The sequence below is a fragment of the Pangasianodon hypophthalmus genome, chromosome 10, assembly GCF_027358585.1.
Source record: "Pangasianodon hypophthalmus isolate fPanHyp1 chromosome 10, fPanHyp1.pri, whole genome shotgun sequence".
NCBI classification, from domain to species: domain Eukaryota; kingdom Metazoa; phylum Chordata; class Actinopteri; order Siluriformes; family Pangasiidae; genus Pangasianodon; species Pangasianodon hypophthalmus.
The window spans coordinates 2929775-2957358 of NC_069719.1; the positions used below are offsets into that span (position 1 = coordinate 2929775).

The window sequence follows — 27584 nt, forward strand, 5'->3', positions numbered from 1 at the left end:
TAGCCGTTACACGTCACAGGACCTCAGTGCCATCAGACTGACATGGAGGAAATGAAACCAAACCACATATTAGTCATATCACATCACATTTCCTTCTCTTTTTGGTTATTAGATCTCTTTGACCCTTTTTTCATCCACATTTAAGCTCTTAATTCCCTTCAAGCTCCTTGGAATCACGAAAGCACCGTACACTACGTTCACACTAGCAAGCGACAAAGCGTATGTTTGTGACACTGAGCTGGATCTCAGCCACGCTGGAATTGAGTTCTTCTCGATCCTTTGCAAATTAAATACGAGGACATGAAGCGACAAATCCAAACTCGTCAAAACCCATCAATTCCCCACTCACAATTTTAATTCTCTCTGCAATTAGTTCCTATTTACTGTCTGATGCACAAAAATGGAAACAAACCAAAAACTCAGAACGCTGGTTTCATCTTATCCTGTCATATATGACGTCCAGGGCTGAGCGATATGACAATACAATACTGATATCATGATATCGGTCTTATATTTATATAAAAACATCTTTAATATTTTTTATTTTATTTAAAATATATTTAATTGCAAACTGGAAGCATCTGATTTGATGCTGAACTTTTGTACTCAGTCTCTAAATTTGTACATTTTTACAGATTTTTTCCTCCTTTTCAGTGGTATTTTTTTTTTATAAATAAAAATGATTTGTTTTTAAATATAAAAAATAAAATTAATGTATTTTTGTAGACATTATATAACCGATTGAGCAGTTTTTATTTAAATGTGATACTACTCTATTGCTGGAAGTTTCTAACCAAATATCATGTATCGTATAGTCGAGAATCGTGAGATTATTATTGTCATATCTCCCACCATCTAATGACCGCTCGTTACACGTGTGTGGAGACATTATGAAGAAAAATAAAGCTTAAGGGAAGAAGGAAGCGGAAGAGATTGTCAGTGCCTCTGGAGAGTGTGCGTAGCTTGTGCAGTTAGATTGCTTTGCTAATCTAATCTGAGAACGAAGCTAGCATGAAGCTGAGTACGTAACATGCAAATCAACTGATTTTCACACTGATTAGCACGTTATTTAATTTGTGTTTAACTAGCTGGCGTTAGAAGTTTCTCATGGCCACGCCCCTAAGCGAAAAGTGACTTGTCGCATGCTAGTGTGAACAGAAGATAACAGCCGTCCATTTTCCTTTTTAGACGAGTCATCCATGAGCATTATGGGAAATCACTACAGAGTGCACAAATCAAAAGCTAAAAACAAATGTCTTACAATTTTAGGTAAGAAACACAGGATTATCACATGTTAGAAAAATGTGGTTATTAAGATTTGTTAAAAAAAACAACAACAACAGAAATAGATACTGACTTCTTATTATAAAGCTTTCTTTTCTCTCCCAACATATTAAATACCCATATGTGGCTAAATTAATTTAGTTATATGAAACATCCCACTAGTGTCGAATAAAACTGTCCATGTTTATTACGGAGTAGGAAATCTGGCCAGCCAGAAATTCCATACAGGCATTTTTCCTTAAAAAGACAAAACAAAAAAAACCTGTCAGCTTTTGGTGGTAAGATAACCATAAGATCACTTTTTTTTTTTTTTTTGGCATTTCTTTGTAAAATTCTTTTAAAAATGGGGCTGTTAAGAGGATCACTCTTAGCCTTCAGTAGTTTATCAGAACAATGAAGAAATATAATTTTCCCCAATTTTTTTTTTTGGAAAGAAGGCAACACTTTTTAAATAAATTTTTGGTACATTTCCAGGTGTTCGCTACACCCTGAAATCATTTTTTGGTTTTGTCATTATACACAAATGACAGCAAAACGTACAGATTTTCTTTGCATGGTGTACCATCATACCGTCTTAGTCATCAGCTAACTTCGCTTTACACGTGAAAGCTAATTAAACATGTTGAGTTTGAAACTTTATAACAAAAGGAAGAGCCTAAATATTCTACGATTTTTTGGGGGGGGGGATAAATAAAAGATTTCAGCGCGTATATAAACATGAAGTGGAATTAAGAATTTTAAACACAAGGCAGCTAAAGAGGAAAAGAAACCTTTGCATTAGCAGTGTTACTTCAATTAACACAGGGTTCACAACTTTAAAAAAAAAAAAAAGTTCAGTGGCATTGCAGTGACTTAAATTCCCATGAATAGCCATTTCAAGTAAGTCATCCATTAAAAGTCCATTATTGCAGATCCCACACCCAGACTGGTAACACTGCACACATCGTCCAGCTCGTCCTTATACTTCCATTTCCCTTTCTTTCAGAGTTAACACCATGGTCAGTCTGTAGAGCCTGTACGCACGTACGGAGGAGGGAGATGCCTCAGGCACGCACAGGGAAGGGCACTGATTACATCAGCTCATGAAATCATCATCGCCGTCATCATCAACATCATCATCATCATCCTGGAGGGAAAGAAAGAAGAGCAGAGGTGAACAATGCAGGTAACTTCTATAAAGCACAACTCCAAACTCGAGTTATTTCCAGCTTATATGCATGTACCATGACACTATTCAATTCTCCTTTCTGATTGGTCAGAAGCTCTATAGTTTCTATAGTAACAGCTCATTCACAGGGACTTTATACAGCCACATAAACCCTGCTGATGTGGTGAAGTTTTCCGTAAGGAGACGTTTGTTTAACGTTTATGGAAGGAGTCTCCAGTGTCAGCGACTTGTAGCAGTCAGAGGTAAAGCTGTAACGTTAAGTTTTCCTACAGCTTCAGGACAGAGGAGGGAATGAGTGTTTATAGCTGCTGTAACGTAAGTGAGAACAGGAACTAACTTGTTTCATGGACGTTCCACAACATTAAATGTAACTATAAAAAATATGATCTGTTGTAATTGTTGGCAGATTGCTGTGGTATAAGAGGAATATAACACTTCAGGACATGCTGTTATGGGAAAATAATCAACTTTGTGGTGTCTAATTCAATTTTTCTAAATCTAATTTTTAATGCTTAGCAAACTATAATACATGTCATTGGCACATCTCTCTATATATCTATAAATATTTTCCAGCAGCTATGAATATGCAAATTCATGCAAAATATCCAAACACCATATAAACTATAGAATCGAAATCGGCCATTGTAGTGAACTGTTCAAAAGTTTGTGTTTTTGTGCAGCGGTACTTTAAGATGCAATGATTTTATAGCTACATTCAAGCTAAAATCTAAAGAAAATGATAAATCTGAACTTAAAATGAAAATCTGGTCAAAACCAATTGCAAATAAACACTGACAGAAAACTGTTTACACACAAAAATCAGCTTTTTTCTAAATACCTCCAAAATAATGTGAGCTCTTCTTACTTTCTGAAAGGTGTTAAACTTAGCAGTAGTAGTAGTAGAAGTAAAAGCAGCAGCAGCAGTAGTAGTAGTAGTAGTAGTAGTAGAAGTAAAAGCAGCAGTAGTAGTAGAATTAAAAGCAGCAGCAGCAACAGCAGTAGTAGTAGTAATAAAAGTAGTAGTAGTAGAAGAAGTAAAAGCAGCAGTAGTAGTAGAAGTATTCAAAATAAAAGCAGCAGTAGTAGTAGAAGAAGTAAAAGCAGCAGTAGTAGTAGTAGAAGTAAAAGCAGCAGTAGTAGAAGTAGCAGTAGTAGTAGCAGTAGAAGAAGTAAAAGCAGCAGCAGTAGTAGAAGTAAAAGCAGCAGTAGTAGTAGAAGTAGCAGTAGTAGTAGAAGTAAAAGCAGCAGCAGTAGAAGTAGCAGTAGTAGTAGCAGTAGAAGAAGTAAAAGCAGCAGCAGTAGTAGAAGTAAAAGCAGCAGCAGCAGTAGTAGTAGTAGTAGTAGAAGTAAAAGCAGCAGTAGTAGTAGAATTAAAAGCAGCAGCAGCAACAGCAGTAGTAGTAGTAATAAAAGTAGTAGTAGTAGAAGAAGTAAAAGCAGCAGTAGTAGTAGAAGTATTCAAAATAAAAGCAGCAGTAGTAGTAGAAGAAGTAAAAGCAGCAGTAGTAGTAGAAGTAAAAGCAGCAGTAGTAGAAGTAGCAGTAGAAGAAGTAAAAGCAGCAGCAGTAGTAGAAGTAAAAGCAGCAGCAGTAGTAGAAGTAAAAGCAGCAGCAGTAGTAGAAGTAGCAGTAGTAGAAGTAAAAGCAGCAGTAGTAGAAGTAGAAGTAAAAGCAGCAGTAGAAGAAGTAAAAGCAGCAGCAGTAGTAGAAGTAAAAGCAGCAGCAGTAGTAGAAGTAGCAGTAGTAGAAGTAAAAGCAGCAGTAGTAGAAGTAGAAGTAAAAGCAGCAGTAGAAGAAGTAAAAGCAGCAGCAGTAGTAGAAGTAGCAGTAGTAGTAGTAGTAGTAGTAGAAGTAGCATGACAGCAAACTGATCCTGCTTTTTAACGGTAAACATAAATGGACAAAAATAAAGTGGCACCACTGCGTTAAGGTCTCCTTGCCCACTCTTTACCTGTATCACACAGGCACGGGGATTTGCCACACCATGACCGTGGGCACGTTTTCTTCGTGCCGAGCCGCTTTGCTCTTCCTGTTGATTTTTCGGTGTCCCGAGCCGCCGGACAGCACCAGCACCGAGCTCACGTTCGCCCGTTGCGCCCGCTTGGTGTTCTGGGAGTGCGCCGGGTCGCTGAGCAGGTCGTAGATGGCGCCGTCCTCTGGGCCGTGCTCCAGGGAGCTGCGGGAGGACGAGAGCGAGTCGTGGCCGATCGGGACGGGGTGGACGCTGTCTCCCTCAGGGAGGAAGGAAGAAGCAGAGCCGGGAGCTTCGTCCTCTTCTGGAGCAGGACCACGCTGACTGGGCGAGTCGGTGATGGCGGGAACAGCGTTCTGTACGGGTGACGCCATGATGAGGAACTTCACAGGGCTGTGATGAGCGTGGAACGACACCATTCCTCGTCCTGCGGGTTACACGCGACGTTAGTCATGTTGTTCTGGACGTCCCACTAACCACACTGAGCTTTTTCATCAATACAACAGTCATGTTTATTAGAATGCAACAACTTATCTTCATCTCTTTATATTTACATCTCTGTTACTAGCTAATGGCTAGTCTTTTTTTTTCTCAGTACATTTTAAACAATACGTACAAATGCCAGTACAGTTTCTCAGTTTTTTTTTTTTTTAAATGATAGCATATTTATCTAAAGCTAATTTATTAATTACCAAATCTTTGGCGTTAACCCGTAAACTAAACTGCCAACACAAGCTTTGTTTGAAGTTTAGAGATTGGCAAAGTAGCTCATTTAGCTACATGTAGCTATTCACTAGAGTGTTAGTTTGCTAAGTATTTCACAATAGCCGGATGTAGCTAGCTAAATGTTTGTCCAATGCACAAAGCCTGCTATATTCATTAAAATTTTCAATCAAGTGACATTTGTAAACACTGTGACATCACTTCCTGGTCTTAGGAGTGGAGCTAGCCTAACAGGATTTTTTTTTTTAAATGGTTACTTAAAAGTATGATAAGCCACTCAGCTAGTGAAGTACATTGTAATATGCAACACACCTGGAGATATTGGAGATTGCTGTTATAGGAAAATAATCAACAACGGAGCAATTTGCCAACATTTATCCATTTATAGTTATAGGAACGTCCGCAAAACAAGTTAGTTCCTGTTCTCTTACGTTATAGCAGCTATAAACAGTCGTTCCCTCACCAGCCTTGAGGGATAACTTCTCTCTTCAAGTTAATTTAAAAAAAAAAAAAAAAAAAAAAAAAAAAAAACACACACAGCTTGTAACGTTACAAAGAAACTGCAAAGCGTAAACGTCTCTGTCGTGAAGACGATGGAAAACTTAGTTACAGCTTTACCTCTGACTGTTACAAAGCGCTGACACTGGAGACTCCTTCCATAAATGTTAAAGAAACATCTAATCAATTTATGCGCCATGTGAATGAGCTGTTACTATGGAAACGAAAACGTATTAGAATGATGCATTAATATAACCTGTGATTTGCAGCTGCACTGTAGCAGGATTTGGACATGAGCATGAAGTCAGTCATTCTACAAAACTCTTTATAAGCCAGTTGGATTGTGTTATGTTTAGAAATGCATATTAAATCTAAAATCGTATTCACAGTGAATGCTAACCGGAGGAAGGATTTTTTTTCTCTTGTTGATGGAAGGAGGATAAAAATGCTGCTGACCGCCGCAGGGCTATGATGAATAATAATAAAAAAAAAAAGCTCAAAACATGGACACATTACTTGTTCCAGGCAGCCAGACTAGTGATGTGTGAACCTGATTCAGCTCTCTAATAAGAACATGATTTAAAAAAAAAAAAAAAGATTGTTCATGTTCATTAAAAAAAGAAAGCGCTCAAGGCATGGTGTGTATTATGTTTTCATAATAGCATGTTTAGGCTTTTATGAAACTGAAATCTGTGTTTCTGCTTCTTCAGGGATGTCTAGGCAAACACACACACACACACACACACACACACACAGTCTGCAACAGCGTAATTATACCCATATGACTGAAGAGAACACGGCGTGGACTGGGGAAGGAAGTTTATCTCTCTTTTAAGAAACTATTTTTACTGCCTGTTAGATCTACTTTAGAGATGAAGCGTATCCATGTCTCTGTAACGTGCACATGTACTGCCACACATTCTTCAGAGAGCAGACATCCTGACAGACAAAACCTAGCTTCAATCGAGGGTGTGCTCGATTTCTGTCTCAGCATCCGGAGTCCTAATTAGAGTGTGTGAAATTACCCCGTTTCAGCAGAAACTGCAGAGAAGTAGCCCTGAGCCTTCAGCCACCCCAACGCACCCTGAAGCATTTAGCGCTATTAACACACAGTATCTCGGTGAGAGCAGGAGAGAGGGGCTGCTTTCGAAAATAACCAAGCCGGAGAGGGCTGAATAATTACAGGATGTGCTCCGGAGACACATTAACCTCCTCAGCACAGAAGGTCAACTACTCGTTTATTTAAAAGCTGCAAGATGGAAATTATAATGGATCCAGTGTCGACTTTTTACCGTAATGTCCACCTACGAGGAGGTTTTAATGATCCAGATCTCTTCTCTTTCACAGCACGGCTATGTTCAACACCCAATCAAAAACCAGCCACACTGCTAGCTAAAATAGTTTTCCTGATAAACACATTTTTGAGATATGTTGAAATTAAATGTAGTGATTGAGAGACATGTGCTCATTGCCTGCAAGGAAGATGGACAGAACAGTTTCCTAATAATCCTGAAAAAACTGAGAAATTACAGTCGCGTTTATGATCTACAAAATAACGACTTCCAACGTAAACACGTAACATTCTTCTCAAAGCTATAGCTCAACACTGACACCGACTTCTATTGTATTTTATTTTATTTTTATTTATGAATAGCTTAAGCATTTATTCATGTGAATTTTTTTTCCTGACTCGCTGAAATACAGTTTGTAGCAGCACATAATACATAACATAGCTGTTTTTAACAAACCACTTCATATGTTTTTAAAAAAAAATTAACTTAAAGGCAGCATCTTGTGCTCGTTGTTTGGCGGAGCACGAGCATAACGTTAACGTTAACTAGTTACCTGATATTCTTAGCTAGCTATCTAGCTCCTGAAACTCTTTTATATGGCTTTTATATGACATTTCTAAAGCACATTTCTTCTAAATGTGTTCACCAAACACTGATATGATATGATATCATGTAGATATTGTGATAAATTAGTACTTTCAGATATGATGAGTATCGCAGGTACTTTTACGACACTCACTTACTCACGCCGTTATTACTCGTAGAGACAAGTAGCTGGATTTCAAAGTATCACGTTGTACCAAATGTTTAAATATCTCACTTTTACGTGTTATTTTTTTTTTTTGTAAACATTAATTAAATTATTATTGAGTTTGTAGTTTTTACATTTCTTTTCAAAAGTGACACTATTGTTTTTGGTGGCACTCCATTTCACTCCTCTCAAAAAAAAAAAACAAAAAAAACATAATAATAATAATAATAATAATAATAACAACCACCGCCTTTCTAACACACTTAAGACTGCTGTACAAAAAAAAAAAAAAAAAAAAAACTAGTATGAAGATCAAAGGGAAAGCACTGGGAGAAAAGGCAAGTAATTTTTTTCTGTAGATGTTAAATATTATTATTATTATTATTATTATTTTTTTTTTTTTTCCTCCCTTTTTTAAATTAAAAAAAAAATCGAAAGTGACTATTATTATTATTATTAGCTGTTGTTTGCTGTTGTTATTATTTTCTTCTTATTATTTTTATTATCATTTGTTATTATTATTATTATTTTTAATGTAGCTCCTTTCTACCACTCAGAGTCAACAGAGGCATGTATTGCTTTGGAAGTCAGAAGCAGGGGTATTGATGTATTTTTTTTTTATTGATTCTTCGTGAAACTGGTCAGCAGTGTAGCTGTAATGTGTGCTGAATGTCTGGTAAAGACTCCTGCAGCTGAGTAGAGGGAATTACAGCAAGCATGAGCTTATGAAAGTATTAACCAGGGTTTCAAAGCAGGGCAATGTTACATAACTAATGAGAAGTGATTTTCAGGAGTGACCTAATAGAGGGTTCAGATGAAAGTGTGATTGGTTAGTGGCATGTAACCAATCCTGACTGTTTCTGTCCTGAGAAGTGATCAAGCATACTATTAGATTAGGCTAGATGACACAATCATTATGGATTTAAGTGAAAATGATTTTTAAAAGGACTAGTGTCATAGTAATAATAGCAGAAATACCCACCTGTGACCTTGGGGATGCCCTGTAGTCGGGGGACACTCAGAGCTACCGTCACCCCGAGATTCGTCCCCACAAGTAGCAAACCGTGACACACTAGCAGACTGCTCACAGAGACCCTCTGGTGACCTGGACAGAGAATTCAACCAGTTTTGCTCAATCTTTGATCATATAAAATATGAATTTATAAAAGACCCTGATACTGGTACTGTAGATCATTTCAACACACTCAGTGCTGTATAGCATATAGCATATAGCATATAGCATAGTGGAAGAATAATGACTCATAATCGCAGTCTGGTGTCACTCAGAATAGGACCGGTTTCCTTCTGAGTCTGGTTCCTGTCGAGGTTTCTTCCTCATGCCGTCTCAGGAGTGTTTCCTCACTACCGTCACTGCTTATTAGGGATCTAAATCTAAATCTATATCCTGATTTCTATACAGCTGCTGCTGTGACAATATCCACTGTTAAACACGCTATATGGATAAAACTGAATCAGACTTCTGTTAAGAGCTCTGAGGGCTGATTTTCCAAACAGTGTCCCTGAACTCTAAATGATTTTTGACCTAGACCGAAAAAAGCAGGTCTTGGACGGAATGAAGGAAAGTAAGATTTTTCAAAACGGCATCAGGGATGAAGTTTTCGCTGTGCTGAATAGAGATGATTACTCAAGCCAGGCCGTGTAGGAGGAACTTGGCTCTTAGAGCATGTGTGGGTAAGTAACTATGGTGACGGATGGTTGGTTTCCAGGGAAACTGTACCAGAGTCTCTCTCTCTCTTTGAGAAATGAGAGGACGACTTCTCATTCCTGGCTTTAGTTTTAAAAAAAAAAAAAGAAAAAAAAAAAAGGAAGAGAGCAGCAAATGCAAAATGCTCCCAACTCTCACCCAGATGCCTTTATTGAACCAAACTAAAGTTTCATTATGAGGCATGAGGCAACCTTTTGTAACTACAGCACTTGCAGTAACGAAGGAAACACTGCAAACAAAGACTGCAAAAGACATCTCCAAAGTTCAGTTTTATAACAGACACGGATGCTTGTTTATTATGGATTTAACTTGGAAAGGTTTCCGAAAAGTCAGGAACCAACGGGAATATGTTGAGCAAATATATACGATACAGTGGTTGAGAAAATGCATAGAGCGTAAGGGAGAACATGTAGCGCATATGCTGTAAATAAGAAATACAAAGTATAAGTATTATATGTATTAAGATTTAAGCTCTCATTGGTTCCTGGCTTTCTGGAGGCCCTGGACATCCAGATTTCTGTAAAGTTGCTTTGCGATTGTGTCTACTATTAAAAGCTCTATTTAAAAACAACTTTACCACAAAACCCCTAGCATTTGTTAGTGGACGACGCGACGAAGTGACCTTAGTGCCACCTTCTTATTTTCTATTCAAAGGTCACAGTGCACTTGGATAAAGTTAGTGCGAATCAAGTAGGAAGCAAGTGCATTTTTCCACATCCTGCTTCCTTTCCCCTTCAGTGAATTGTTTTTTTTCGGTTGGGTGAATTTTATTCATGTGTGTTCTGAACACTGAAATAAGCAGGAAAAGCACAGTTTTCTGGTGTGTACAGTAGATTAGAACTCACACATAAGCTTTCTTGGCACAGTTAAATTCTTAGTTTGCACGTTGTTATGTTATGGAGTCTGCAGGAGAAAATAAACAGTAAATAATAACAACTAAAATAATGATGTTTAAAAAAATGTGCAAGATATTGTGCAGAATGGAAGAAGATAACAATAATGCATAAAAATAGAAGGTATAAAACCTATCCATCATAAACAGCAAAAAATATATACAGTAAAGATACTCTTGGTCATACATGAGTTAAGGGTAGAACTTAAATCATACACAGCCAGGGGTCAAAAATCGTAAATACTCCGGCTAAACCGTACGTTGGACTAAGCTTGCGTGATGTAACAATTTAATCGACTCTATGACTCTATGATCCGAGTATGCTAGAACGAGTTATCAACCAAAAGTATGCCATAAGAGCAGTCTTATTTTTTTCCACAATAAACCGAGAGATGAGCCAACTGACATATGAATCTGGAATGATTTGTGTGGATGTTTTAAACTCTCCTATATTATCTGACACATGCTGCAAGCCCCGCCCCTTTCCCCTCAACTCTGTCACAGTAAATTGAGAATGGTTTTCATTACTATGGAAACAAAACAAAACAAAACAAAAAAAAAAATGTTCTTTTGACAAAAAATGCTGACCTAAGGACATTAGACAGACCTACAACAAATCTTACACTTTACAAATAATGCTAATGGTGACGATAATTAGAAAGCAAACTATTTTAAATACTACTTTTTGGTCATGTCGACATTAGACAACCGATTTTTTTGTGAGTTTTTGTGACTGCCACTGCCGGTAAGCAGCTCCTGACCGCACAGCTGGTAATAATCTCCTTAAACCCGAAACAGTCATGAGTTTATTGAACGGCAAATCATAAGCAGGGAAAAATCAAATCAACATTGCACTAGCCTTACAAAAAAAAAAAATCATTTAAAGTGATGTGGAACAACATGGAAAAGTCATGCTATGCTAACTGTACAGCCCATCGTCACGTTCTAAAGAAACTCAGTGGATAATTTATTCTATGGCTGCTCTGTGGAGCTAAAAGTCCTTAAACTGCAAAGCCTTGATGTGACTGTCCACCCACTCCACCCTTCCTTACCCACAAATCAGTCACCAGAGCGCCAGCTGGTTGTGCAACACAGGGACTGTTGGTGGTCGGGATCACAGGACAAACACTTCCACTGTGCTGGCTCACTCATTAGAGAAACTCGGCTTGCGTTTTTCACCATCACAGATTGTTAGCTTGACCATGGGAACGACGCTCGAGCAAAAACAAAACCATCAGACAATGGTGAATGTGATGGCTGACAAAGCCTTCTCTGTGGAAATGTAGAGGCTTGAGGTTGTTCTGTAGTATCAGTTCTACACGTTTAATAACTGGGGCTTTAAATTAAAGCAGCGTTTTCCATTGCTTTTCACGTGGAACATGACGACCGTCTAAAGCAGCTGGCAGGAGAAAGAGATGCCATTCAAAAGAGTGTGCAGTGAAAAGGAAAAGCTAAAAGGACTCTTTCACACACGAGATATGTGAAGGCTTACACTTGCGATGCCTTTCACACTAAACACTACATGACTTGTTCGGATGGTCTAGACCAGGAGCGTTCAGTTAAAATGTCTCAAAGTTCCAGTTACATAAAATTCCTCGCTAAAAATGATCTGGAAAATCGATTTAAAAAGTGCAGTGAATAAAAGCATACTTCTTTGTCTTTTCATCTTTAAATGTTCTGTTTTTGCGATTGACTTTCTTTTTTTTTTTTTTTTTTTTTTAAACAAGTCATATCACTTCGCTGATCAAATAGGTTAAATAAAATGAAAATCGATGTGAAAATTCTCCGCTTTCTGAGCTAACGTCTAGCCATGTAGCTACTCTCTGGTCCGATGAATGCATGTGATTGGATAAAACACAACAGAGGATTTCCTACAGAAGCAATGCTGATTCAGATTTTTTAAAACACGAATTGCTGAACTATGGCCATGTTTTTATATTTTTAAGTACTCCTGTCCTCTGAAATATTTTGCTAGGTCTGCATCTGGACCAGGATTTGCAACATGATAACCCCTGTTCCTTTACATTTGGCTGACGCGTTTACCCAAAGTGACTTCATTAAAAAAATTTATAACTTCAAATCTGGAATTTATATATTTCCGTAAAGCTGCTTTGTGACAATGTCCAAGTGGTATACAAATAAAATTGAACTGAAATTGAACTGAGACAACAGTGTTCACTTGGTGATGTGGGGATTTAAACTCACAACCTTCTGATCAGTAGCCCCAAGCCTTAACCACTGAGACACGACTGGTCTAAGTGCAGCGATCTGAATGTAAATTCCATACAAATTTACAAACTATAAAATGTAACACTGCACCAAATAACATTGTTATAGCTTAAAATACTCCTTTTCTATTGTCTTCTGTCAATTACTGACAACTATTTAAACTGGGGAAACTTAAACAGAGCTAAATCAAATGTTGCATGCTGTCCTTGTTTGAGTAATATGAACACATTAGTAATACTAATACTAGTTTCCTCATTTCAGTGTCAGTATGGACAGTCTGAAAGAAAATGATATCAGTGCATCCCTACTTCTTATTAAGACAAGAACCAATAGCCAAGAACAGCCAAAGTGGGAAAATTCCTAACAAGTGTAACTGAATATCCAGCTTGGCTTTTCAGCTTTCTGGTTGCAGATGAATATTTATAACGTCTCTGGCCTGTGCTACATGCTGGTTTGTTTCTGAGTCGTGACATCCTCTAAAGGCAAAAATAGATTCAGCTTTCGCTTGTGTGTTCATTTTGGGAAGCCACAGAAATATACAGTCTGGTGTTTGCATGGAAAGGCGGTGCAGAAATGTCCAAGAGTAGACAAGTAAGACAACATTCTTCCTTCGTTTCATGCCTCAAACTGTAACGTATAATTGTCGTAAAAGAATTATGGTCAGTACGGAAACTAGAATTGAGTGTTTCTACATGTTCAATGGTTGCTGTTCATAACATATCGTGGATACACGTGAAGAATTACGTTAGTGCTGGAGTTTTTCGGGATTAAACGTTGTCCAAGAACAGTTTAGCTTGGGTAGTGTGGAGTGTAACTGTACAGTAGCATTTCAAAGCCTTGACACTTTACTGCCTCATCAGTTAAGGTCTGATGATTAAATGTAATGCTGTGTGCAAAAGCAGCAGCTATTAAAGCTCTATTCTTTGGTCCATGACTGGAGAAATATTTGGCTTCTCCTGAGTCAGCAAAAAATCTCCGGAACAACACAAAGAATCTCTGTATGCTGGTCCATCTTTTTCTTCGCTCCATAATATTTGGATTTCCCGAACTCCCAAGCAAACCCTGACCAATATCAACATGCCCGGAGCCCGTCTCCAACCCGGCAATAAACGCTTTGATCTCGTTCATGCTCGGAGCTGGATCAGAGCTGGGTCACGTCGTAGGGAGCGGCGGAGTAGAAACAGACCTACATTCTTTATTTAAAAGAAAAAACAGCCAGAAAGGAATCAGAGATGGAGAACATACTGTGCGAAGATCTAGTCCAGGGGTATTCACCTAAAACTTGTAAAGTGCAGTGAATAAGTACATAAAAATTCCTTGCTCACAGATAAGAACATGACTGAATGGTGACAACACTTATCTTTTAAATGCTGAAACATTAATTATTAGTTTGAAGGCTATAGATAAGACGTGTTATGTTTTGTTTTACTTCACGTTTACATGTCACTTTTGACTTGTGGCATGGACTCTGAACAGATGTGACGCACGAGTTTTAAACTTGATGCAGAGAATAAATATTTCTATGTCCAATCATCTTTTAAACATAAAACATTATGTTTTCATCATCAACTTAGATCCACGACCAGTAGACGTCCCCGATCTAGTCTCAAGTTCAATGAGGGACAAATTAAGTTAATGAGGCTTAATGTCCTACTTAGTTTCTTACATCGACAGCTGTTTTGAAGGCTAAATAGTCCACGATTACCCTTACACTCCCAATAATCACATGGTACACTCGTGATAACTGATAATCTCAACATTTCTATCTTAGCTTCTGACGAAGGTATTGGAATTGGACTGGAATCAGGGAGCAGGGGATGAAGTTATGTATCATCCGCAGGCAGCTATTTGTTTGCTGCATGGCTGCACACATGGGCGAGTATTTAGGCCAACGGTGACAAAGCCATTCACTGACAAAAGCCTACACTCGCATTGAGCATGGCTGAGTCAAAGCACGAGGACTGCTGTGTCATTCACAGCATTGCTAATCCACTGCATCAGAGGAATTTCTGCAAAACCCGAACATTAGCAATGCTGGGTGTCACTGATTTGTTTATTCTGGTTCCTTCCAGAATCTTTTTGGGGAAAAGTCACACCAAAGTAGCACTGCCACAAGAAATCGACGTTGCATTAGACCTGCATGCTTTTAAAGCCTGAATCTTGATTCCTACTCCAAGCACAGGTGACCATGACGTCTTTATGACCCGGGTCAGACCATGAGGTAAAAGTTGGCAAATAAAATGTCTAAAAGCCTTTTAGCCTTTTAAAATAGCACATCATTAATGCAGAGCTAATAAAAACGAGCAATTAGAGGCTTTAAAAGGAACATCGTGCTGCATTTGAAGACACTTTAATGGATGTCAGATCCTTTCTAATGGGCACAGATGTAGTTTGAGGTCATTTTAGATAGCATTGGATAAGCATCAGGTGAGATATAATATTTATTTGGCCACACAGATTTGGAAAAAGCCTTATTAAAGTCTTATTGGGTTTAACTTTGGATGATAGTCAAATATTTTGCAATCACATCTTCATTTCTCACCCCAAATCCTGCAGGTACATGTATTGGAGTACAAACCAAGGTCTAAATCAACATAACCTTCCACTCTTACTATATTTCTATGTTCTTTTTCCATTTGCTCTATATTTCTGGTTCCTTTCTTACCTTCTGCATCTATAACTAGTTCTCCCACTTTAGAAAACACAAGGTGCTCAAATTAGGACCATAAACCTCCTGACATGGCTTCGTCTCAGTGCTCAGGCCATGAAATACAGTCTTGTAAAACTTACGCAATGCTTGTTCAAGACAGCAGATCCAGAACATTCAGTGGTGCCAGCTTTTTCAGGGGAAAATAGCTAATTTAAACAAACAAACAAACAAAAAAATAGCTACCGGTATCATTCATGATAACTTCAGAATTGTTTGGATATCAAAATGTTTATGTAAGTGAGGTTTTCTGAAAGGATGCCTGGAAAACATTAGAACTTACTGCTTTTTTCAAAACCACATCGAAGATGGAAATTCTTTCTTCACCATTTATTAGCATCAGCAGTGGACAAATCAAATTTATTAGCTAGCTCACTGAGCGAAAAAAGCTCCGATGGACTGGTGGCCCAGTCCCAGGGTTTGGTTGCCTGGAAACCTAGGGTAAAAAGTGGTAATAATAACATATGATGATCCAGTTAGCTAGTTAAGTGCATTAATACAGACTAGATGAAATGAGCCAGTATATGATCACGAGCACATCGTGTGTGTGCGCCATTGACAAAAAGTCAAAGAGTCATTGGCCCAAGTCTTTTCATTTCACTCATAAGATATTATTCGAGTCTGGTTAGTGTCTTAAGGTGAGTGTGTGTAGTAGGGAGGGTTATATGATAGCTTTAGGCAGCAATTTATTTCCACATTCCTGATCCTTACAAAACTGTCTCTAATCCGTGCACGCTGAATAATCCACCTTGTAAAAAGAGTTCTACAAGATCAAGGTGCATTGAACCAACAGGAAGTGCCTAAAGTTTACACACAGCCAATGAAAAGATTCGTTTAGCAAAATTTTCTGGTTTGTTTGAATGTTTATTGTTTTGCCTTTGGGTTGTGAATATGTCGGCAGTGTTTTGTGTAGTCTTTAGAAACGACAGTAAGAATGTCATTGTTCTTCTGTGCACATGACAATAAAATAACTTGAATTGACTTAAAAAAAAACAAAAAAAACTAACAGACACAAAATCTGCTACTGATTATCCCACCACTGAGCGTGAATGAAAATATTTTCATCTGTGGAATTTCTAACAGACAACTAGTCTATCACTCATAAACAAGGTGTTTGAAATTAAGTTAAGAAAATTATGAACAAAGGGATAATAAATAGCAAATCAACAGACAGTGAGCTGAGAAGACAATTAAAAGCTAATTATAGAACTCAGCTTTTAGCATTAAATAAGAACTGAAAGACAACACAACTCCCAGTTAACACTAATGAATTAAGTCATTGATAATTTACTTTGCTTAAAAACCTACACTCTTAGAAAAAAAAGAAAAGAAAAAAGAGTACTAAACTGTACCTTTCCTTGTCGCTGGAGTGGCTCCCTTATCTTTTGTACCTTTAATAAGTATCTTTCACCTGGAAATGTTGATATAGTATACCTTTAAAAATGATTTAAGGTACATAAATGGACCATAATTCGTTTTTTTTTTTGAGTAAAGCTACACTTTACACACACCTTTCTAGGTAAAAGATACATATTAAATGTCAAAGGTACGCACTTAAGGGTACAAACACTACGACAAAGAATGGTACAGTTTAGTACTCTCTCTTTCTGAAAGTGTAGCTACACAACTAGAGAACATCCTAAAAAAATGAAGGAAAGTTGGAAAGCTTTGATTTTGTGATGAACTTTGTAAAATATGCAGCTTTGGAAGCGAATAGTCAATCCATGCTCAGGCAATCGTCAGGTTACTTCCTGTCCTTTGAGCCCTGATACTGTTCTGGAGTTGTTCAGTTGTCCTGAGACAAGCAGGAACACAGCTCAGGGAAGAGCAGACATACCTTACCGTCTTTAATGAAGGGGATCTGAACCTGTCCTGACAAATCACTTCATCTCAGCACTCCAGAAAAGAGGCTTTAAAAAGAGATTTGATTAACAGTCCAAAAAAAAAGTACTAAAGAGTGCATTTGCATTCATTAAACTGCAGGATGCTCACTCAGATCTCCCCAGACCCTCATACAGAAAGCTGTTACTGTGGCTCCTCATAGACCTAAACTTTAGCTGACCTCAACACTCCCTTTTTTTATTTTCTTTTTTAAACTCGACCTTACTAACCTCTCACACCCCCTCTCCCTGAACTGAATGAATTACAGAAGATAAGCTCTTTCTTACTGCACAATCGTCAGTGTAGTCTGTGTGCTCAATAGAATATTTCTCTTTCTTTACACCACAGCCACTGCTGAAGTCTCGATCCTGATTGGTCAGATGATGTTGATTAATGTTCCATGACAGCAGCTCTGAAAACATTCCTGGGTTTCAAATACATTATCGTTACTATAGCAACAGCTCACTCACAGGGACGTTGTATGGTGGATATGACAATCCTGTACATACGCATAACTCGCACATGCACACACCCACACTTTAAATCTAAACCCTGACACACGTCTCCCACACAGGCAGCTGTCACGAATCCTTTTGTCCAAAACTCAAGCTCCAGCTTATAAAAATCAGAACACACTTGCTGATGAGTAACTGCTCATTTAATAAGCTCTGTTATTATTATTACTATTATTCACGCTTACTGTTCAGTCATTACTCACACACTTAGTGCTGAGTGGATGAGTGTTCTGCTGCTAGTTCAGTCTGAATCACACTGCATGATGGGAAAGCCTGAAAGCAAAGCCCAGACATGCTAGCTCACTTGTTTTCATTTTAATACACGCAGCACCTAATATCAAAAGTTTGTTCAGATTTTAGTCAGTACAATGATCTGGTTAGCTATTTTCACTAGCTAGCAGTAACTTCTTGTGGTAACTTACGCAGCATGTCTAACATTTTTACACGAGTGTTCTCGGATCTTCTTCTCTCGAATCCTTTTCAGTTCATTTTCAGCAAAAAATTCTTTCAGGAAACTCGGTCTAGGATTTTAGATCGTGATCCAAACCAAAGTTTAAATTTGTGCACAAAAAATCTGATTAAGAAAAAAAAAAAAAAATCCCACGCTCTCTTTTGATGCTGTCTCTTTATTCCTCTTGTGAATATTCAATATATTATTAATACCAGTATTTAGTTTTTATTCCTATTATTACTACTATATAGTTTTATGTATTGAGATGTGTCTGTACAGTGTCCCTGGGTAACTTAACAACAATAACAGCATTTTATTTATATTAGTAGTGTGTACCTGTAGTATTGTTGTTATTAATATTGTTATTGCTGTAATTTATGGAAACAATGATTTTCAGGAAATTGTTCTCAAACTGGAGAAACTCTTGGGTGGAAACGTTCAGAGACACTAACGTGAGAAACGAATTAAAGACCAGAGCTATTGCTTACTCATCAAACACCACACCCAAACACACACACACACACACACACACACACACACACACACACACACACACACACACACACACAGATCACAATACAGCTTAACAGAAAAGAGGCCAAGCCTATGATGTAATCTCAAACCCACTTCCTCAAAACACACACACAGTGATTTACAGACACACACGACTCTGTCATAACTATTGAACTATTCCAGTGTAGTCTTAGTGATCAATAAGAGGTTATGAGTTTGAACCAAAACATTGGTTTACAGTTATAATAGTGATGTTCATACATCCGATTTATTTCGCTCATTGTGAGGCATGAATCAAATCTATATATGAAAATTTTTACAACAAAACATGAACTCGTTGTGTCACTTTAAAGCCCTATAGTGACTCGGGAGCAAAAGAGAGGTTTCCCCCAAATGAATACGTTAAAAAAAGACAACATCTCAGCTCTCAGCCGATCACAAATAACACACAATGAAGTGTATGATGAAGTGTATGATGTCAGGATAAAACCCTGTAGGATAAATTATACGGTGTGTGTGTTATTACATGACTGCAGTGTGTAATTTGTGTAGTCTGGATTAAAGCGTGGACTGATCTGTGGTGTGTAGCTGAGCGTGTGTAGCTGAGCGTGTGTTACCTGGTTTGAAGGTGTGCAGGTTTGGGGAAGGGTGTGTTTACAAAAGAGGAAGCTCTTTACAGGTGTGTGTTCAGAGAGGGCAATGCAGTGTAGGACAGAGTTATTACAGATAACGGAAACTAACATGAAGACGGATATACTGCCTCTGAAACTAAAATAGCAACAGATAAGATAAGATAAGATAAGATAAACTTTATTAATCCCCGAAGGGAAATTCAGGTAGATAGATAGATCTGAGTGCATGCTGTACATCACATTTAAAATCTTTACCTTATCATGACGTTCTTGAAGATATTCACTTATTTTATGGACTGTTATTAAATAAAGTGTCACGAACAGACACAAAATGCATGTTTTTCAAGTTAAAGCCACATTGCTGTTTAATTCTCGATTCTGATTGGTCAGAAGGTGTTGATTAATCACAGGTTTATATTAATGTGCTCTTTTTAATATGTTGTCGTTTCTATAGTAACAGCTCATTCACTGGTACTTGTATGGCGAACGCTTCACATAAACAGATTTTAAAAAAACATGTGTAATCATTGATATGGTGTGTATTTAACATTTATGGAAGGAGTCTCCAGTGTCAGCACTTTGTAACAGTCAGAAACACTTTGCGGTTTCTCATTTGACAAGCTGTGATTTCGTGTGTCTTATGAACTTCATGAAAGAAAGAAAAAAAGAGAGGCTGGTGAGGGAATGAGTGTTTATAGCTGCTATAAGGTAAGTGAGAACAGGAACTAACTTGTTTTACGGATGTTCCACATCATTAAATGTAACTATAAAAGAATAAAAAGTATGATGTGCTGTACTTTAATAAATAAAAAATAGGAAATAATCAACTTCAGGGTGGTAACAGTAACTCCGCTTCATCACACCACACTGTCACTGATTATTTTCCTATAACAGCATGACACTGAGTGTTTTATTGCTTACTCAGCATAGCCAGTATGGTTTGTCCACATGACTGTATATTCACATTTTTGTTACTAAAACAATAGTATTTACTTAAATATACCACAATTCCACATTCTCACTGTTTGTTAGATTCAGTGGTGGATGTTTGGTCCCGACTATAAGGTGTGTGTGAGTGTGTTTACCTGAGAGGATGTTGTGGACAGGTGTAGCGATGTTGATGTCCTGCAGGTGCTCCAGTGTCTCAGTGTGAAACAAGCGGAGTGTGGAGCCTGAGCTGAAGGCGATCCAGATGCCCACTCCTGCTACCACCATTTGGGACACGACCATCCCCTCCTCCTGATGCGCCTCCAGCTGGTGCTGTACAACCCACAGGACAAACACAGTTTAAAGCTGTACTTAGTTAATCCTTATTACTTAACAATACAATATTTACAATATTTAAGACTTACAGTCTGACAGACACCACGCCTCCTTCACTAGGACTGACAGGGACAGAGGCCACACCTCCTTGATTAGGACTAACAAGCACAGAGGCCACGCCTCCTTCACTAGGACTGACAGGGACAGAGGCCACACCCCCGTCATTAGGACTATCCAGCACAGAAGTCACACCTCCTTTACTACAACTGAGACACCAACGCCATGCCTTCTTCACTGAGGCTGACAATCACAGAGGCCACACCTCCTTCATTAGGATTGACCAGTACAGAAGCCACGCCTCCTTCACTATGAATGAGGCAAGGAGGCCACACCTCCTTCATTAGGATTGACCAGTACAGAAGCCACGCCTCCTTCATTAGTACTGACCGGTACAGAGGCCACGCCTCCTTCATTAGTACTGACTGGTACAGAGGCCACGCCTCCTCCATGAAGTCTCGACCAGTACAGAAGCCACACCTCCTTCATTAGTACTGACTGGTACAGAGGCCACGCCTCCTTCACTATAACTCACAATCTTATGCTGTCAGTTTTGCTGATTTGACTGACAATAAGACGCAGCTCCTCAATCAGTTTATCCACAATTACACTTTTCTACCACTAGGGGTTCCTGCATACGCATGGTCAGGAGTGCGCATTCTATTCGTAGAAACCTGCGCACCAACCTCTGTGCACGAACGGTTGATAAATGAGACCCCGGGTCTGATTCATCACCCCAGCTCTGATTAGTGCAGCATCAGCGTTTGGTCAGTCCGTAACTCTTAGGGAGGACACCAAGTCTGAGAAATGCTTTAGGGAAATCAGAGCCTTTCACTAAAAACTGCTGACTGGTTTAAAAAAAAGAGAGAGAGAGAGAGAGACGTGCATGTCTGATCTCGTCAGCAGCTGAATGAAGTCATACACACACAGCTCTGGATCAGAGATTGCTTTTGGGAAACCAAACGCTTGACACAAACACTCAGGAGAACACTGCACGCTATTTAGTCTGGTTTAAAACTTGTTTTTTTTTTTTCACACCAATAAATTTTCTGCTGCATCAGCAGTACGAGGGTTTAAACAATGCTGCATTCACGTCCGAAACGTTCTCTGATTGAGCTGTCGGATAATCAGACAGATAGAATTGTAGCTTGCTGACTTGCAATGTGAGCAGTCTCTCACGAATCGATTTCTCACAGTCACAAACTGATTTTCTGGGAAAAAAGTGTGTAGCAACACCAACAGCATAATCAGCAAAATGGCACAAAGAGAGAACATTTTATTAACAAAACCAAGGCTGGCCTTGCTGTGTGTTATTTCCACACTGTCCTACCATGACCGAGAAGAAGAAGAAAAATGTTGGAAAGAGATCACCACATTGCTTATATAACCGGAGCTTAAACAGTTTTTCACTGATCCACCAGTGCTGAGAGAAAAAAAGCCTTTCCAATGCGAGTTATCCCCAGAGAAACCTATTTGGAAACGCAGACACTGGGTACAGTACAGCCTACTGTATGACTGTGTGGCATAATAATAAACATATTCCTCTCCTTATGTCCTGTTTATTATAAGAAGTCAAGCTAACTTGTGTGACATTCAAGTTATAAGTAAGCATGCCTTATCTTACTGAATGAGGTTCTGGCATGAGGAAGAGGAATGAATTTCCCTGCTTTTGGATGAGGTTTTGTGTGTCTGTCCTCTTTTATAAATACATCCCTGTACAGATATCCGTGACCATATAGATATACATGACCATTACTGCGAGTTACACCACGCCGCTGTTGAATTCTGACAGCGCATCTGTAAATGACACGTTTATATGATTGCACTTGCTCTAATATGAGAGTGTCTTCTAACACTTTAGCTAGGGGCTTAGCAGAAGTTTGTATATAACTGAGGTAACGTGGTGTACTTTGTGTAAATGTCATTATGAAGTGATCACCAGGACATGCTCTGTTTCATCAGTTCTTCTTTTCTTCTTTAGTTTTGCATTGGAGCTACGAGGCCACGTGAAAGCTTACAGGCTCCAGTTTAGCATTGTTCAAGCTGCGTGTGTAAATACGTGATGACAGCAACAGGGATGGCTACAGTGGCTACAAAAAACTGAGTTGTAGTACACATACAAAATTTTCACTCTTAAAATTTGATACTTAGATTTACTGTACAAGCGGCATGACACATCTTCAGAAAATGGATTCAGTTCTAAGTTAACATTCCTGTTGGCATCGTACAATGCTACAAACCCTTCCTCTAGCTTATCTTCTAATGCCTAAAGCAATTCTTCTCTATTTTTTTTAAATGACAGCCTGTCAAACACGTGTTCTGCCATAGCGTTAGAGTTGTTGGCTAGTGACTTCATGTTTCTGTCCCTATGTCAGTTGTCGTTGCATCAAATCCCTAATAAGTCAACTGCAACATCCTAACGTGGCCGTGGAGAAGGATATGATGGTCGTTTACCTCCACAGTGTGTGTGCGAGCATCGATGACGAAGACGTGTCCGCCAGATGAGGCCCACACACACTCCCCGACGGCCAGCAGGGCCTTCACCGGCAGCACACCGAGCTTCAGTAACCGCACGCTGGAGGAATCCCATGAACCGTCTGCAGGAAGGGGGAAAAAAAAATCTGTGTCCAAATCATACAGTAACATAAAAGATGGAAAATAGAATCAAAATTTCCCAAGAAAAAAAAAACATGCAGCGCAATAACATTCATAAAACTGTCATACGATATTAAAACGATCTGTGATTTGAGGAAAAAATGTTCAATCAGCTTCAGCAGCATGGACACAAGTCCCCACCCACTCATCTTTTATTTACATGTTACATGCATACGCAGCCAATCCAAGGACAGCATTCAGTAGGATATCCAAGATCCCAGGAAAGAAGTAAAGCCAGAGGGGAAAGAATTAATTTCCTGAATCTGACTTAAAAGTCTTTGTCTGAGGTTGCTGCAAATAAAACTATTCTTTTCAAAAGCCGTAATAATAAATAAAATCAACTGTTCGTGCAGTTTCACTGGAGGAAATGATGGTCCAGTATGTTTGTCTCGTCAAGTTTTTATGTACTTTAGCACTTAAATAGTGAAGTCAGGCATAAATAGCTTCATTTATAAATATATGTGACGTAAGTTTTCATTCTAAACAAATTTCACTTTGTCTTATTGTTGATATTGACTCTCGAGTGTCAGCGCTTTGTAACAGTCACGGTGCTTTGTGAAGTTTTCCAACAAGGGAAAGTCATCAGGATAGAGGAGTTTACACTTTTCCAGAGAAAAGGAAAGGCAGGTGAGGGCACGACTGTTTATCACGGCTATTACGTTCCACAACATTACATCTAGCTATAAACCATTAAAATCCATCACAAGCTGTTTGTTAAAAAAATAAACAATGTAATTGTTGGCAAATCACTGTAATATAAACAAAACAAAACACTCCAAACTGTGCAGTTTTGCCGTTTTATGCATCGCGTCACCCCGGTGTATTATTTTCATATAGCCACATGGTCTCTTGTGTGATATTCCTCACTTATTATGATTGAATAATTGATTTAACTGCAAATCAAGCTTTTTCGGGTTGTTAAAACGTTGCTTAAATTTACACACACACACACACACACACACACCCAAATGCAAGTTTGAGCATATACAGCAAATGATAATGAAAATGATAAAATTGACGAATAAGGAAACTGATGGAGAAATTTGCATATGCTTGTTTTATGATCAGATATAACCTTGAATACTGAATAACGACTTTTTTTTTTTTTTTTTAAATCAACTGCATATCCTGAAGCTACACTTGATCCGGTTATGGTTCCATGCAGGATCAAAATTTATACTTTGTATTTATGTGTGAATAAATTTAAAATGATGTAAATGTAAAGCAGACATGTGAGTAACGCAATATATTACACAATATATCACACATCACGCACCATCGCTATCATGGACTCTTTTAAATACCATGCTGAAGGAAGGCACAGTCCAGCACAAACACACATCCACACAAGCAATAACTGCAAGATTGATGAGCGTGTGTAGGTGGGGTGTGTGTGTGTGTGTGTGTGTGTGTGTGTAGATAATGGACAGTTCAGAGAGAGGTGTAGGAATGAACAACTTCACTCTATTTAGAATGTAGAGATTGAGGGTGCTGTGAAGTGTTGTTTAAACACACACACACACACACACACGTGTTACTATCTTTGTAAGAACCTTCTAGTGACATAATTAGCTAATTAATGTCATGCTACACATAAATCTATATTAACATCAGTGAGCAAAAGGAAATTTTAGATCCTATAGTTTTTTTTTTATTATTAAATAAAACCTGTAGTCAAAACTGTCAGATATTCCTAACCTTGTGGGGACATTAGGTAAAAACATGCCCACACACACACACACACACACACACACACACATACACATACACACACACACACACACAGAGGCTGCTACTGAGGACAGTGCACTGTTGATTAGAACTAAACTGTGTGTGCATGTGTGTGTGTGTGTGTGTGTGTGTGTGTACATAATAGACACTTCAGAGAGAGGCACAGGAATGAATAAATCATTCATGACTAACTCCATTCTATTGAGCAGGTAGAGAGTGATGGTGCTGTAGTGTGTGTGATGTTTAAGCACACACACACACACACACACACACACACACTTTGAGTTCTCTTCAACATAGCACTGTCCTCAATTTTGTTTGTGTGTATGTGTGTATGTGTCCTTGTTTCTTTCTAGCCTTAGGTTGCTTCTAACTGATCTACATTCAGTTTGTGCAACTCTGGACGTACTGCTTACATAACACATCCACCTACACACACACACACACACACACACACACACACACACACACAATCACTCAAAGGTATTTACACAGACTTACACAACATTATTCTAACCCTGACATTACAGAATACTTTTGTGTTTTTATCTCAGTTAAATCTCAACAAAACAGGTGTGTGTGTGTGTGTGTGTGTGTGTGTTTATATTCTGGTGGGGACCAAATGTCCCCAGAAGAATAGGAATATCTGACCATTTTGACCTCATGGGGACATTTGGCTGGTGAGGAAAAGTGCTTTCATATACGTTCTAGAGAGCATTTCATTGGACGAACACGAGATTAGGACAGGATGAGTCATCAAAATCATTTAATCATTTCCCGGAAGTGATGAGCAACACAATTACAATGCGAACACCGAAACCATTTTTTTTTTTTTAATTAAAGATATCATATTATCATATTAGTGTCCATAACAGCCGATTTTGAAACATCGATTTTGAGTACAAAAATGGACGTCTTTTGGCCCTTTTCGCTTTTCAATCCAAACTGCATCCATTAACCAAGCTCTTGTCTTTTAACAGAGACCAAATAAATGTCAACAATGTCATGTATCTATTATTTACGAACATTTTTTTCCTTATAAGGAGCTAAATCCATGCACACACACACACACACACACACACCTCATATTTAAGAGAAACTATCTGTGATGAATTATGTCCCGTGTGCCCCCTTTTTTGTTCTCTCGCTCTCTCTCTCTCTCTCTCTTGCTCTCTCTCTCCTAATCCTGCTTTAGTCAGGCTGAGCGAGTTCTGTCAGGCTTTAAAAAGTTAGGAGTTATGACTCAGAGCAGCCGTTACATCATCTCTCTGCGGGGTTCCCCTGACACCGCTTCAGCGCTCTACACACACGTCTTAGCGTGTTATATAATATATTCCATTCCCTGCATTTTCCAGTGATTTAACATCAGGACACAAGCCTGCTGACCGACACGTCACACTCTCATAATCCTCACAACACACACCGTTCCCTTTCCTTTTTAACATCCACATCCAGCTGAATTTACACCACACCAGAGTTTCACTATTTCCCAAAGAAGAATTAATTATTCGTTTAATTAGGTGACCAAACAACACTATTTCTGCAAACTTTGCTGTTTTGCTGTTCAGGATTGCTAACTTGCTAATTAATTCATTAATAGAAAGCTAAAGTTAGCTGGCTTTTAAAATCATATACTTAAAAAATCTGTTCATGATAGCTAAGAAGCACAGCAGACAGTAGAAAAAATCCTCTTTTTAGCTAGTGACCATCACCTAGCTGCGTTTCGTAAGCTAGTTACTGTAGCTATAATGTAAAGAAAAGGCAAATCTGAGAACATGTTAATGACATTACGCTACGCCACTCAATGCTACTAAACCTGCTTAACCAAACCCCGAGTTAGCAACTGTTATGCTAGCAAATCTGCATAACTAAACACTAAGTATAGGATCTACTAGCATGCTAATGTAACCACGATCTTACATTTTACTAGCATGCTAGCAAATCAGCTTAACTAAATCCTGAGTTTGATGTTTACTAGCATGCTAGCAAATCTGCTTAACTAAACCCTGAGTTTGATGTTTACTAGCATGCTAGCAAATCTGCATAATTAAACCCTGAGTTTGATGTTTGCTAGCAAATCAGTTCAATTAAACTCAGGGTTTGATGTTTACTAGCATGCTAGCAAATCTGCTTAACTAAACACTAAGTTTAGGTTTTAATAGCATGCTAGCAAATCTGCTTAACTAAACCCTGAGTTTGATGTTTACTAACATGATAGCAAATCAGCTCAACTAAACCCTCAGAATGATGTTTACTAGCATGCTAGCAAATCTTCTTAACTAAACCCTGAGTTTGATGTTTACTAACATGCTACTAGCAAATCATGCTACTAGCAAATCTGCTTAACTAAACCCTGAGTTTGATGTTTACTAGCATGCTAGCCAAACTGCTTAACTAAACCCTGAGTTTGATGTTTACTAACATGCTACTAGCAAATCATGCTACTAGCAAATCTGCTTAACCCTGAGTTTAGGTTTTACTAGCATGCTAGAAAGCCTGTTTAATGTAACCATGAGCTTACATGTAATTAGCATGCTAGCAAATGTGCTTAACTAAACCCCAAGCTTGTGTTTTACTGTCAAGCAAATCTTAGTGTCCTTCTCAGGACTAAAATGCCTCATAGCTGAGCCATCAAGCTGCGAATC

General features: G+C 38.4%; 1 protein-coding gene across 4 annotated transcripts in view; it reads right to left on the bottom strand.

Annotated features, from left to right (window-relative positions):
* Window positions 1–614: 614 nt before the first annotated feature.
* Window positions 615–27584, bottom strand: part of arhgef10 (Rho guanine nucleotide exchange factor (GEF) 10) — an 85626-nt gene continuing 58656 nt past the window's right edge. For all 4 annotated transcript variants that reach the window (XM_026944188.3, XM_026944187.3, XM_034308149.2 and 1 more), the window contains 5 exons: window positions 23008–23150; window positions 20319–20493; window positions 8670–8792; window positions 4403–4850; window positions 615–2410 (listed from right to left, as the gene is read on the bottom strand). In XM_026944188.3, the coding sequence (XP_026799989.3) occupies window positions 4408–4850; window positions 8670–8792; window positions 20319–20493; window positions 23008–23150 (884 nt within the window). In that variant the 3' untranslated portion in view covers window positions 615–2410; window positions 4403–4407. The remainder of the gene's footprint in view (window positions 2411–4402; window positions 4851–8669; window positions 8793–20318; window positions 20494–23007; window positions 23151–27584) is intronic.